The 15,722-nt window shown below is 33.4% G+C and overlaps 1 protein-coding gene across 1 annotated transcript in view; it reads left to right on the forward strand.

The window, feature by feature from the left end:
* Positions 1-15,722, forward strand: part of LOC126884628 (trimethylguanosine synthase) — a 79,280-nt gene that overhangs the window by 52,595 nt on the left and 10,963 nt on the right. Inside the window, exons 7-9 of the mRNA XM_050650688.1 lie at positions 604-838; positions 6,052-6,313; positions 14,866-14,997. Of these exons, the coding sequence (XP_050506645.1) occupies positions 604-838; positions 6,052-6,313; positions 14,866-14,997 (629 nt within the window). The remainder of the gene's footprint in view (positions 1-603; positions 839-6,051; positions 6,314-14,865; positions 14,998-15,722) is intronic.

Raw genomic sequence — 15,722 nt, forward strand, 5'->3', positions numbered from 1 at the left:
TTGCCCTTAAATGAAACCTATACCAAAAAATCAACCACTTACTTATGATTAATTTCTGCAGGGTTTCTTTTTAATTTTCATTACAGTTCCAAAGTTCCATTACAAAGGGATGAAAAGGGGGGTTCCGGGGCGAAAATTTTTGGCAGGCAAAGCGAAGTTGGCGAAAAAATAAACTGTTGTTAAAATATAAACTAAATAAATAAAATATAATTTGAAAACAATAATTTGATATTATATTTAACCTACAATATTATGACATACGTCAGTTATCATTTACCATCTGACCAAATATAATAATGTCATATATAATTGTCACTACTTCTAGCCGATAAAATGCTGGCTGTAATAGGAATGGGAATGGCATGTCAAAAAATCTGATTATTCCGTATATATTTTTTAAATTAAGAATATGGCAACAAGGGGAAAATTACGTGCATTCCTTATTGTTTGACTTCTAGTTTATATCTGTTTTTTTTTTCTTCTAAATTACGAATATGGTAGCGGTAGTTCTGCTAGTATCATTGGATATTTGTTTTTAAACACTCTTATTTTGTCTTGGATGCAATTCAATAAATATATTTAATTCAATATAATTACTTACAGTTCAAAAGGAAATTCAGACTTCAACTCTTGCAGAAACAGAATCAAGGCGGCCTTTAATTTGATAGGAATGGAATTTGAAGAGCCTCCAGATGAGTTAATGTCAGGTGAAGTAAACTACAAGATGAAGCACATAAGGCAACAGAACAGGCATTTAAAATTACGACCAGAAGCTAAGAAGGCCAAACATTTTATCTTCGATGACGATGGAAATATGTATTCCAAAGAAGACAATGAGGTAATCATTTAGATATCGTCGCATTAGTTAGAACAATACTAGGATATCTTCAAATATTTGACTTTTGAGTTATCTGCTCTATCTGATGTAAAATTTCATAAGCTATCTGGAGAGATACTAAGATTTGTTCATTCGGCTGCTTTTTGGTGTTTATGAGCAATATCCTATTATTGCACTAATTGATTTGTTGGAAATACCTGGGTTAAAAGGAAGATATCTTAAAATACCTTTTTATTATCCGATTAATATTTGCCTTTTAGTTGTCGTGAAATACCCGGACATTCCCACATGTCTTAGTCTAGCCCCACATCTGCATTATGATTTTTTTATCATATCTGTGTTTTTAAGTTGTCTTAGTATTTTGCTATTCTTTTTCTCACGATCATCTTTCAGTGCGTCACAGTTTTTCGATTTCTTTCTAACGCATTAAATTGTATGTGACAGAAAAAAAGGCACGTCGGTGACATTTATAACATTTATTCTAGATATTCTAGTTGTCGATAGATGGCGCCATAATAAAAAAATATTTTTTTAATTAGATAATAATATTACAAATATAATCTGTATAATTTATAAGACTATACAAATCAAAGAAAATACCATTTTATAAATGCAAGAAACACATTTGATTTGTTTTTATTCCAAATTGAAAATAAAATGTGACAACTGTCCGATTTAACTAAAATGTCATGTTAGAATAAATGTCATAAATGTATATTATCACGAACTTACCCTTTTTCCTATCATTTGTACTGAAAAATGCTCATGAAAAGGACAATAGCAAACTTGTCCGACTATTTCACCGAGTGTGGCAAAGAAAATTTTAAATTAACCTGTTTTTTTAAGTTTTCTCTGTATTTCTCTAACCAAGCTTTAAAAATAAGGATTATTTGAGTAAAATGTCCGAGTATATCCCCACGCTCACCTACGAATTCGTGGATGAGTCAGTCAGTTACAGTAAAGTTGTTCACTTTCACTGGCCAGTTCAAGTTGCTCTCCGACTGCAAAATAGAGTGGGGATGCTAGAAGTCGTTTCTTAAATTCGTTCGGAAAACACGTGTCTCTTGTTTATTAAAATGTATTCGAAAAAGTTTAGCATGAATGTTGCAAGTTTTTCTAAAAATTCAATTGGAGAGAAAATACTCTGGAGCAATATTAAGGTACTGCGAGTGACCAAAGAAAGCCCAAATATTATTTTCTACAAGGAAACCTTTGGTACCGATTCATTTAAACAAATTAACGTTCGAATGAATGAAGTTGACAATATTGCTCCAGCTTATATGGAACACCCTAAAATTCTCTTTAAGAAAAAATAAGATCTTTTAAGTTTCGTCCGACATATCCCTGCTGAACATCACGATTTTTTTAAAAATCTAAAATCGTACAAGAATGGTCAACAACAAGATCAAGATCTTAGCGATTAAAAAATGTTCGCGGAAGTTTTTTTTTCAATTTATTATTGTTTATTGAGTGGAATTTTAGTATAAATGATTTAACCAGTTGGTAATATTTGATTTCATTTTATAAATTTATGTAATACTATTATGTTTGCTATTTCTTGAAGTTTCAGTACAAAATAAGAAAATTACAATACCTTCTGTATTTTTTTGCGAATATTAGTAACAAAATTAATTGTTGAAAAATAGAATTGGTGAAATACTAGGATAAGCTGAAAAAAAAATAAAGATATTTTTAAAGAATATTACAAAAAATAAATACAATACTAGGACAACTGCAACACTTAGCAAAGATAAATTGTATATATCACAAATTTTTAAAGTGTAAGAGGAGGACATGTTACAAAATCTCAGTTTATTCTCATTATTTATTATTTCAAATTTTCAGTTTAACTCTAAACACACTCAAGAACAAATAGGACACCATAACATTTAAGAAACAATACAATAAACTGATATAAAATATTTTTATTTCATACTTTCTATGGAGGAAATTTAAAACTCAATTTACTCGAAACTATATTTTTTAAGTTGTCTTAGTATCGTTCTAGTACGACGATATTGTATTTAGGGTTTGACTCTTAGAATACCAATAGGGAACTTGCACATTTTTTTATTACATAATAATGTTCAGTTTTGTTTAAAAATGAGATTTCCAAAATTTTACGTTTCAAAAACTCATAATAACTTAAGAAGTACAAATTTAAAATCTTCTGTGATTTAAAATAGTTCAAACGATCCGTGACGTCACATAATTATACTTTATGTTTATGGCTATATTTATATTCTTCTTCTTCTTCTTCTTTAGTTTATTGGCCTCCACCTACTTGGGTATTTGGCCAGCTCATCGTCGCGGAATAAGGGAAAAATATTTATATTCTAATGACATTTATCGTATGTCATTGTAATAATATATACCAGTTTGTTGAGATTGGAGTTTGATACAGTTTTTGAAGGAAACAAAAGAAGGTTTACCCTGGAAAATAAAAGAAAACACTATATGTGTTGTTTAGTGCCATTTTTTAAAAGTACAAGCTTTCTATGTATTTAAAATAGTCCAAACGATCAAAAACACTTGTGACGTCACATAACTGTATTTTCTACTGACGTTTATAATGTCTAATTTAAAAGTATATACAATTTTGTTTACTTTGTTGATGCAGAATATAAACATATAACCATATGACGTCACGACGCGTTTTGGGCTAGGTGCTATAATTTGAATTTAGAATCATCTTTAGGGGCCAAGCGGAACACAAAAACAACTTTTTTATCTTTGATACATGTTTTAAATTATGTTCTGTTGTGATTTATAACATTTTTTTCGAATTTAAAATTTTATGCAAGTTCCCTATTGACTTTTTATATACTCTATTAACTGAACTTAGTCCCAGTTGTCTAGTAAATTTAGCATATAATTTTGTGCTACATTGGTCAAATTTTGACTTCTACTGGAAGTGGTTAGAAGATACTAAACAAATAATTATTATTCTCCTATATAAAGCCCGACTAGACGGGACTAAATAACTAAATATCCTAAATGAAAATGCCTAGGCCTAAACGGGGATTAAACAACTTGCCTTCTCTCTCTGACTAAATGTCCTAGACTCACAAAAGCCCGACTTACGTCCTTTGTTGACTGTCTATGTCTATCGGACTTACGTCCGATATTAAATATTATGCAACAGAAAAACGTTGGAATAAATTAAGAACAAATGTATTGCTGAAAAAAAGAAGAAAACTGTCAGGCAAATGGGGAGATAAGAAAGAGGGTAGAAAACACAGAATATAGCTTTTAAACATTAATAAAAAAAATGAATGACTTAACTAGGGGCGCCCCACATAACAATTTCATGTTCTTAGTAGATTCATAGAACATACTTTTTAGTATATACTAAGAATATGCGTAATTACCATTGCGAATGTGCAGAGCACATACTGAGTATATACTACATTACAGTACTTAAACGTTCTATGTATATACTTAGAATGTACTACCGCACTTCTTTTCAGTATATACTAAGAATATAATTTTTAGAACATTCCAAGGACGTGCTATAAACCTTCTATTTATATTCTTAGAACGTACTACCGCACATCTTTTTAGTTTATACTAAGAACGTACTTTTTAGAATATTCCAAGGAAGTGCTATAAACCTTCTATTTATATACTTAGAACGTACTACTGCACATCTTTGTATTAGAAGAATATATTTTTAAGGATATTCTAAGAAAGTGCTATCAAGTGCTATATTGCTCAGAAGTATGTTTTCAGCATCACCTAATCTCATCTTAGGTTCTACTGGTTCTACCAAATACCTATTATATTTACATATTTTAATGGCAAATGAGAATGTAGTTAGTACCTACATTCTGCAATATTACTTAAAAAGTAAGTACATATTTATAAATTTTAGTTATCTATATAAACTATTATATTATAATATTTAGCTAAACTAAACTATGTATGAGTAACTAAAATTTATATACTTATATGTACTTACTTATATGTATTTATTAAGTAATATTGAGTTACCAAAATAGATTATTACTAGTACTTTATTATCATTCGTCTTAATCCTTAACACTGCCACACTGCATAGATACATATTTTCGATTTCATATTTTACCGTTGTTTCCTACCCTGATCCATTCAGGTAAGAAATGGTCAGAATAAGACAAGACGGGGTTAGGGGGATATGTATTGTGGAAGGGGAATAACAACATCGGTGCACCGGTGAGTGTTGCCAAACGGAGGGAAATTTCACCTTTTTCGGGAATTTTTAACATAAAAGGCGATAAAGGGAAAAGTTAACTCAAAAGGGAATTTTTGTTCCAGTCCAAATTATTAAATATTAAAAAAAATCAAAATATTTGAAAATAATTAAACATATCTTCTCAGATTTTGTAAACAGGAGGGAATTTTTTTATAAAAGTGGGAATTTTTAAGGTTGACGGAAAAAGCTTACTCGATGGTTGGCAACACCAAAGCCTTTGGTTGTGGGTTTTGACATGCTTTGGTTCTGGAATGGCCCGTATCACAGCCTCCCGTATTGAATTGAATGTATCTAAATTCAAATTCCAACGATGTAAAAATACTCGTGATAAACTCGAAATGGTAAAGTTATTTCAATTATGAAAACGAATTTTTAATAATAAACGTTAATACAATTAATGTTTAAACTTTTTTACCATACAACAATTTTGAAATGAAATTCGTCCAATACTACCTACATTCATCAATTTTATTAATTATTCTAAAATATAACGAAGTTGATAATCTATAAGGCTAATATTATACTTCCTATACATACATATTGTTTTTAAGTTAAAGTATATGCAAAGAACATGAAATTTAGAATGTTTTTTAAGGTACATGCTATGCTTGTACTAAAAAGAATATACTCCGACGAATGTTGGTAGTATATGCTTAGAACATGATACCGAACATCATTGTTATGTGGGGCGCTCCTTTACGACCCGGGCACCCATACGAAAAAATCCTAAACACGCCTATGATTTAAAGTACATTATTAACGGCACTTATTGTGAATGAGGTAGGCTTTATCAATAACTCGTTTATAAACTTTTCAAACAATAATTTTAATATTATTGACTGCAGGTAGGTAAATTTGTAAATTCTGGGAAAAAATGTAATTTTTTTAAATTATTGGAAACCATCATTATTGTTTATGTTCAGACAGAACGTTTTATTATTAAGTATGTAGTTTTAATTTTTCAAAAAATATTTTGTAGGTGGTAATCCACAGCATATTATCTGAAAGTTCCGATAATGAGTTGAGTTCGTGCGAAGAAGAAGCGATCGTTACTGAATTATCAGTTTCTCCTACGATGGAGGAGAAGACCGAGGAAGTACAGACCACGAAAAGAAAAAGAAGGAAAAGAAAACAACCGATCCTTCCACCCGAGATAAAAAATAATGCCAAGTTGCGAAAATATTGGCAGAAGAGGTTCAGTTTGTTCAGCAAATTCGATATGGGAATTAAACTGGACGAAGGTGAGTGGATATAAACTGAAGTGCGTAGAAATCGACCCACTTGAAGCTTTTGACTGGAACTATATTTTTTCACAAACTATTACCCAGATCAAAAAAGGGATATACTATTTGAAAGATAAAATTTAATATGCTTTAATATGAGTTTCATTTATGAAAATTTATTTCGATTTCTTATGTTTAACATTTAGACAAGGAACGGCGGCTTCGTTGGAAAAAATATTCCCATGAGATTTTTTGCATAATCACATTCGTGAGACACCCCAGAATAAGGTTCAATAAGTCGCCCACGCGAAAAGTGGTCCCAATTTGTTTTCCGCCTGAACATTTTTTTTAGGTTTTTTGGACCATTCTGAAAAAAAGTCTGTTGTAATTTTTCTCTAATAAAGTTGATCGTTTTCGAGTTATAAGCAATTTAAAATTGAAAAAAAAAACGAAAAATAGCGATTTTCAAGCCCAAAAGCACCAGTAAAAAATATTATTTTTGAGGTTACCAAGTGCCTAAATTAAAGTTCAAACCTTCTTGTATCCTTTCCCGATGAGTATTTTGGGCTTATTTTATTTTAAACTATTGTTTTTTATGAGTGTAAAAAACAGAAGAGAAGTAATTTGTTAACCCAGGTACTAAGTACCAAACGAGCGACGCTAGGAAAATATTCTAACAATGCATCGCAGATTACCCATATGAAATGCTGTCATTTTGTACTCTAATAAATACAGAGTATGGTATAAAATAGGCAGACCGGTTGTTACGGGGGCAGGTTGTTACAGACGCTTTTATTACTTACGAATAATCGTTGACTCCATAACAAGTCTGAAGAATTTCGCGCATGTCTGTTACCTATAATATATCCAAACGACACAGCGCCAGTCCATCGTATAATCCCGTAGAGTGTGGTTATGTGTTTTCATGCCTCCGAATAAAATTTAATGTGCCGAAGTAAGTATTAATATCTTTGGTAATACATAATGATATTAAATATTCTTGTGACGTGTAAATGCATCAGTATATTATAGGTTTGTTCTAGCATCAGTTTCAAACGGTTTGAAACCATCAGCGAATAGTCGACCAGCGCGAGTAGAGGGGATAGCACTGGTGACTGTATTATGTTCTCTCACTGACCTACTGTTTGCTGACGGTTTCTGACTAGTTTGACTGTTTGCTAGAACAAACCGTATGTTTCTTTTTTATTATATAGTTGCTCAATAAATATAGTTTTGTTAAAGTTATTCAGCATTTTTTACAAACCATGCTTTTGGGGTTGGTTGTAAGAACCAGCCCCATAACGGGGTTGGTTATTACGTTTGTCGTCAGCATATATTTTACACTTTTTGTCTAACTCAATAGTGTTTAAGTTTTATTTGAGTTCTTTAATAAGTAAAAGAAGTGTTAAACTTTTGTTTGATTTATTTAAAATACATTTCTTAAAAATAGTTTTTGTTATATTATTCTTTTAGCCAAATCTGTAACAACCAACCCCGGTCTCCCCTACGTGAACGTATTTTATAAAGTTATTTTATTGAAGTGTTTAATCTTTCTTCGCTATTGAGGAGATTGATGGACTCAACATTAAACATAAAGATAAGACCTATAAAGCTAAATATAGAACGGTAATAAATAAATTCACGGTAAAAAAACAGTCACAACAAAAAAGTTAATATTGTGAAGAAGATTTAATATTACCTAAGGTTGAGAAATACAAAACTATCGAGTGAATTACATAAATAAATTAGTAATATATTTAATATACCGTACCTTTAAGGAAACAGTGATACAAGTGCAAATTTTTCACAAATTGAGTTGTCAACACTACGATATTACTAATACTTGTTTTTGTCTGGGGACCCAAAAGTCAGTATTGCAACTCTTCCTGTATTTAACTGAAATATATTTATTTTTTATAAATATAAAACCAAATAAACAATAAAGGCAAATAAACCAATAAACTGTCACCGAAAATTATAAACGTCAAAATTCGTAACCTATCAAAGACATTCTATATTAAAAATAAATAACCATTTTCAATTTCGTTGCAAAACGAAAATACAGCCGAACCATATTCTAGTCCAATCAGAGAGTGCATCAAGCACCTCTACCGGTTTCGAAACTTATTAGTCTCTCATCAGGAGGCACATATGCTGCTCTCCTTGATCCAACCAAAACAAACCCCAGCGTGCAGTCCCGGATTGCAACGAACGAAATGGCATAGATGCCCTAGCGGCAACTGCTAGCAAAAGACTAAGTTTTCACTCTAATGGCATATAAAACAACATAATGCCATTCTACACCCCACCAGAATGAAAACAATGGGAACCTTCTCTGGTTACACCTCCGAGGCTTCTACAATATGCAAGTCATACGGATGCTGAGACTAAGGAAGATGAGGGAATTCTACAATTTACAATTCACGTCCCATCTGCTCAGCGCGGTAAAGTTCCAACGAGAATGGTTCCCTTCGTACTCCAATCAGAGTAAATGTAAATCAAAAATGAATAACCAGTTTCAATTTCGTTGCAAAACGATCCAACCAAAACAAAACCCCAGCGTGCAGTTGCAACGAACGAAATGGCATAGATGTCTTAGTCTTTTGCTAGCAGTTGCCGCTAGGGCATCTATGCCATTTCGTTCATTGCAATCCGGGACTGCACGCTGGGGTTTTGTTTTGGTTGGATCAGGGAGAGCAGCATATGTGCCTCCTGATGAGAGACTAATAAGTTTCGAAACCGGTAGAGGTGCTTGATGCACTCTCTGATTGGACTAGAATATGGTTCGGCTGTATTTTCGTTTTGCAACGAAATTGAAAATGGTTATTCATTTTTGATTTACATTTACTCTGATTGGAGGACGAAGGGAACCATTCTCGTTAGAACTTTACCGCGCTGAGCAGATGGGACGTGAATTGTAAATAATTGTAGAATTCCCTCATCTTCCTTAGTCTCAGCATCCGTATGGCTTGCATATTGTAAAAGCTTCGGAGGTGTAACCAGAGAAGGTTCCCATTGTTTTCATTCTGGTGGGGTGTAGAATGGCATTATGTTGTTTTATATGCCATTAGAGTGAAAACTTAGTCACATTCTATATTGTTATCCTTGTTTAACTTATTGTGGTTTCTTTGGAAAAGCGGCTTAATTTTGCGATACTAGTTTCTGTGAGTTAAAAAGAGACCTAGTATAAAAAGTAATTAATGAATAATTTCATGCACGGGAAAAGTTATGAGTGGAAGTACTTATATGACCTATGACAATGTAGTCAACGTAAGGTACTATATGCATTACTAAAATCTTCTCGATGTATCTAGCACCCAATAAACCTCCTCGCTCGTGAAGATGGTTACCCGTACCAATAAAATCAAGGTCTGTTCATGTCCCCATAGAAATTGCACCCCAGATCATGCAAGAGCCACCTCCATAAGGACTACCTCCAGAATTGTGCAAATCGCTCTTCTCGTCTTTGGTACACTTTCCTTCTTCGGTCGCTACCATAGAGGCATATTCTGATTTCATCTGAGAACAGAACATATCCCCATTGTTCTAACGTCCAGTTCAGATGATCCCGTGCAAAACTCAGTCGTGCTTAACGATGAGCTGCAGCAAGTTATTCACCAATTGCAAATACTAGAGTATTTTCCTCCAGTCTTCTTCTTACTATCCACTGACTAATAACCACTCTTCTTGTTGACACAATAAATCGATCATCACGAGCAGTTGTTCTGCCTGTTCCAGGTCGTCTACGAAAGGATCCAGTCTCCTCATAACGTTCGAACACCCTTCGAACCAGTGCTGCCGTTCTAGTACAATTGTACTATTTCTAGTACATTTTTAGCGAGTGAGTACGAAAGTACATTTTGTAAATTATCCACCCATTTCTAGTACATTTATTACACAATATATTTTCTTTACTTTATACAGATATCAACCAATAAAGGAGATGTATTATGTATTTGGTGATTTTTCTAGTGACTTTTTTGGTTATTGTGTGAACTGTCTTTTTAGTTATCTGGCAACAACTCTGTTCTTAGTTTACACTTTATTACACCTGCCGTTGTGCCGTTTGCGTCTTGGCTCCTCCATGTTTATTGTGGTTTATGTTTATAAACAAAAAATAGTCTAGCCGCGTTAATTAGTCAGTATTCTACAAGAAATATTTTAAGTATTTGATTTAGTACTCGACTGAGAGTTGAGAGTATTTGTTTCTTAACTTTCATCTAAAAATGTAAGTATATATTTTTTTATTAGAACTTACACTTCTTGAGTTCTATATTTTTAGAGTGAGAATAAGTATTTAAAGTTTCAGTTATGTTGTTTTAATGTAAATATAAACTACAGTAAAACCTGTGTTACCGGCCACCTGCCAAAATCGGCCACCTGTACTAAAACGGCCAGTTAAAAAATTCCACAAACCAATTATATTATGTAGACTACAAAAACTGGCAATACCGGCCAACAGTCCTTTCATTTTTAGTGGCCGTTACTGACAGGTTTTACGTTTTACTGTATATTATATAAATAAAAAATAAAACTAGTTTTTGTTGTTTTAGCCACAAAATATAACAATAGGAGAATACAACATTGAGGGGGTAAAAAACTTTACATACTTGGGATCCGTAGTCACATCGGATAATAACGTAGCAGAGGAAGTGAAGAGGCGAATATTTATTGCCAATAAAAGTTACCATGGCTTAATTCGGCAACTAAGATCAGATAACGTCGCAAGGAAAACAAAATGCCAAATATACAAAACCTTAATAAGACCGGTACTCACATACGGCTCAGAAACCTGGTCACTCACTAAAAGAGAGGAAACATTGCTAGCCACCTTTGGAAGAAAAATCTTGCGACACATATATAAGGGCACAAAAGAAAATGGAATTTGGCGAAGAAGGTACAACTTTGAACTATACGAAATATGCGAGGATCCGGATATCATAACATTCATTAAAATAGGACGGCTGCGTTGGATGGGACATGTAGAAAGAATGGAAGAAGGCGAAATACCAAACAAAATATTCAAACAGATGCCAGTAGGAAAAAGAACAAGAGGAAGACCGAAGCTGAGATATTTAGAACAAATAGAAAATGATATAAAAACCTTAAAAATAAAAAACTGGAGAAAAAAAGCACGAAACAGATCAGAGTGGAGAAGAATCCTGGAACAGGCCAAGACCCAGAAAGGGCTGTCGAGCCAATGATGATGATGAACTTATTAAAATGAACATTATAGAAGTTTTCCGGGTCCTTCTACCCTCTGTAATGATGTACTCTTTCATTCTGCGTTTAAATTTTTCAAAAATGCTTATTAGTTTTCTCAGGATTCGAAAAAAATGACGCACTTAAATAGCATTGGATCCGAAAGTTTGCGCCTATCCTCTTAATGCAATAACTTAGGCAGCTTTCTCTGGTGTCTTCTTCTTGTGCCACTCCTATCGGAGATTGGAAATCATCAAGGCTACCCTGACTTTGTTTACAGCTGACCTAAAAAGTTCATTAGTGGTGCAGCCAAACCACTCTCTCAAATTCCGCATCCACGACATTCTTCTACGGCCTGGATTCCGTTTTCCTTCTATTTTTCCTTGCATTATATTTTGAAGTAATGCGTATTTATGACCTCTCATCAGGTGACCCAAATACTCGAGTTTTCTTCGTTTTATCGTTAATAAAATTTCTGGGTCTCTTCCTATCCTTCGTATTACTTCAAGATTTGTGATTCTTTCAACCCAACTTATCTTCAGCATTCGACGGTAGCACCACATCTCGAAACTTTCAATATTTTTTGTTGTTCTGTTTGAGAGTCCAGGCATCTACACCGTATAATAGCGTGTTAAATACGTAGCCACTTAGCATTCTTAATCGTAGAGGGATGCTTATATCCCTGTTGCAGAAGAATTTTCTCATCTTTATGAAGGTGGCCCTGGCAATTTCGATACGTCTTTTTATTTCATTGTTTTGGTCTCCAGTTTCGTTTATTAAAGTTCCCAAGTATTTATAACTTGATACTTTTTCAATTTGAATGCCGTTTATACTAATATGTGCTGGTTGTGTCATGATTTTACTGAAGACCATATACTTGGTTTTTTTGATATTAATGTTTATGCCATAATTGTTGCAAGCAATATTTATGCTTGTAAGTAATCGTTGTAATTCTTCTACTGTTCTTGCAACTAGTACAGTGTCGTCTGCGTATCGAATATTATTTACAACCTCTCCATTGATTACGATTCCTTCATTTGCTTGCAAAAGGGCTTCCTGACAGATGCTTTCACTATATACATTAAATAGCAGTGGTGACAAAATGCATCCCTGTCTTACTCCTCTACGTATCTCTATTGCTTTTGATATCTCGTTTTCTATTTTGATGTTAGCTTTCTGATTCCAATATAAGTTGAGAATTATTCGCAGATCTTTATTATCTATGTCTTTTCTTTCAAGAATGTCTCTTAGCCTATCGTGGCGTACCCTGTCAAACGCTTTTTCAAAATCGATAAAACGTGTATGTACTTCTTGATTAACGTCTAGGCATCTTTGTGTAAGAACATTCAAACCGAAGAGAGCTTCTCGAGTACCTAGTCCTTTTCTGAACCCCATCTGTGTATTACTAATATCTGACTCCAACTTTTGATAAACTCGGTTGTGGATGATTTTTAGAAATATCTTTAGTAGATGGCTCATTAAAGATATTGTTCGATGTTCTGAACATTCTTTTGCATTGGATTTCTTTGGCAGTGTAACGAATGTAGACAGCAGCCACTCTTGAGGTATAATACCAGTATTGTATACTGTGTTAAATAAGTGCAATATTATACCTATTGATTCATCATTCAAGAGCTTTAGTAATTCAGTAGGAACCTCATCGGGTCCATTTGCCTTTCCAGTTTTGGAATTTCTAAGTGCCATTTCTACTTCACATTTTAGGATTTCAGGTCCCGTTTCACCATTTACCTTGTCAATGTTATTTCTGTTGTCCTCAAACAATTCTCTTATGTATTCACTCCATCTATTAATTTTTTCTGTTAAGTCTACAATAATATTTCCGTCTTTGTCCTTAAGCAAACTTATTTGATGTCTTCTTTGGGTTCCTGTAAGTTCTTTTACTTTTTTATGTATATTGAATGTGTCATACTTTCTTTCATAGTCTTCCATTTCTACACATTGTTCTTTAATCCATGATTCTTTGGCCTTCTTTATTATTTGCTTTATGTTCTTATCAACCTCTCTGTATTTTTCTGAATTATTCTTCAATTTGCGTCTTTCATCCATTAGTTCTAGTATGTCTGGTGTCATCCACACCTTATGTTTCTTTGGAGATTTGGTTAGGTGTTTCTTTCCTGTAGTTATTATAGTGTTTATGTACTTCAGTTTTTCATCTATGTTGTCTGTTCTGCGGATTTGGTTTTCTGCTACACTGAGGTCGGTGTTAATTTCTTCGCGCACTGTTTGTCGTCGGTGTTCACTTTTAAGCTGACTTAAGTCTAACGTTGGGATGATGGTTTTTCTCATTTTCTTTGGTCTAGCTTCTAACACAGATACTACTGGATTATGATCCGAACCGATATCAGTTCCAGGGTAAGTTTTAGTAGATTTCACGGCATTACGGTATCTTTTTGTCACCATTATGTAATCTATTTGGTTTCTGATTACTTTTTCTTGTGTGTGTTGAGGTGACGTCCACGTATACAGTCTCCTTGGGGGTAATTTAAAGAATGTATTAGTTATTATTAAATCTTCGCCGCTTTGACAAAACTGAACTAAACGATCACCCCTTTCATTTCTATTACCTAAGCCGTATTCACCGACATTTTCTCCAACTTTACCCTGACCTACCTTGGCGTTCTGGTGTAGTATCCACTAAACTTACACAAACTTGCACACTAATTGATTATGAAAAACGAACAATAGGTAATTATTAGTTGCAAAGGCAGTAACAAATTTTGACAAATTTCTGGTTATTGTTACAAATATAAAATAAACACTTTTCTATGTTTATCGCTTATCGATTGCTACGTATATAAATGATAGATAAGCAATCTATGACAAATTTATACATACTAATATTAAAGCGATTTAAATTATCTTTCAAACAGAGAGTATATCTCTTTTTTGATGCAAGTAATTAGTTTCAGAAATAAATATAGTTCAAGTCAAAAGTTTAACCCGGGAGCAGTCGCACCGTGAGAAAAAATCTCACATTTTATCCTTTTCCGTGATAACTTGATGAAACATTTTGTAACATTGCTTTCCACTTGTAAGTGCTTCGAGGAGGATCGTAGTAATGCGTGGAATTTTTTTTGTGGAATTTATGGCTTTGGTGAGACCCAATTAGCTTTAAAATTATTAGAAATAAATATTTTTAACATAACAAGTAAATAAAAATATTATAAAATAGAAATTTGTTTTAAATTCGTGTTTAAATTTGTATTGTGAGATTTTTTCTCTACGCGCGACTAACGACGTAAATGAAGTGAGCGCGACTGCTCCCGGGTTAAAGTGGGCCGATTTCTATGTACGCAAGTTTATAGACTCAGTATAAAATTTACATAGTTGAACATTTATCTTTTCAGAGAGTTGGTATTCCGTAACGCCTGAAATAGTTGCGAAACGCACTGCTGAGCGATGCCAGTGCGATATAATCATCGATGCCTTTTGCGGAGCCGGAGGTAACGCTATTCAATTCGCGTTAAAATGTAAAAAAGGTAAACTTAAATTTGTTTATTAAAATATCATGCTGTGGTAGGATACTTTATAAGAATTATGCCGTGTTTAAAGCTTTCTAGATATATCTTTTGGGTTAGTCCTCATCCTTTTTTGTTTAATTTTGTCCACTATTTTCTTTTCTTAATCCCTTTTTATTTTTTATTAACGTATTTTCCAAGAAGATACATTGTGTATTATAACATAATATACAGACTGTTCAGTTTTAAATTAGATATATGAGAACACAATATACATGGCAACACTGCTTCCCCGCTTCCCACACCTGTTTCATGCCGATCCATTCAGTCATTGTCGTCATTCTACAGCGGCAATGCAAATCATTATTATAAGCAATCTTGCCGATTTTAGCGCTTTCTTCAGTGGCGTATATCTGATTAAACACTAAACAGCCTGTATATGTTTAAAAGCAGATGAAATGGCCAAACAATACTCATCAATGCCGTTCGTTGGATCGGAACCCTTCTGCGACGTTTCAAAGGCAGTAACAAGAACGGCTACAAGGAGGTGGATAGCTCAAAAATCTCTGGAATGGCAGATTTATTACAGAACATTCGCCAAAATTTACGGCAGACTTACTAAGTAAAGGTAGGAAAACAGTCAAAGCCATAGTAGGTCTGCTAACAGGGTATTGTAAGCTAAATAGGCAGTTGGATCTGATGGGATTGGCAGATGATGACCTATGCAGACAGATTCTGTCACCTAG

Source organism: Diabrotica virgifera, chromosome 5 (genome assembly GCF_917563875.1).
Source record: "Diabrotica virgifera virgifera chromosome 5, PGI_DIABVI_V3a".
NCBI classification, from domain to species: Eukaryota; Metazoa; Arthropoda; class Insecta; order Coleoptera; family Chrysomelidae; genus Diabrotica; species Diabrotica virgifera.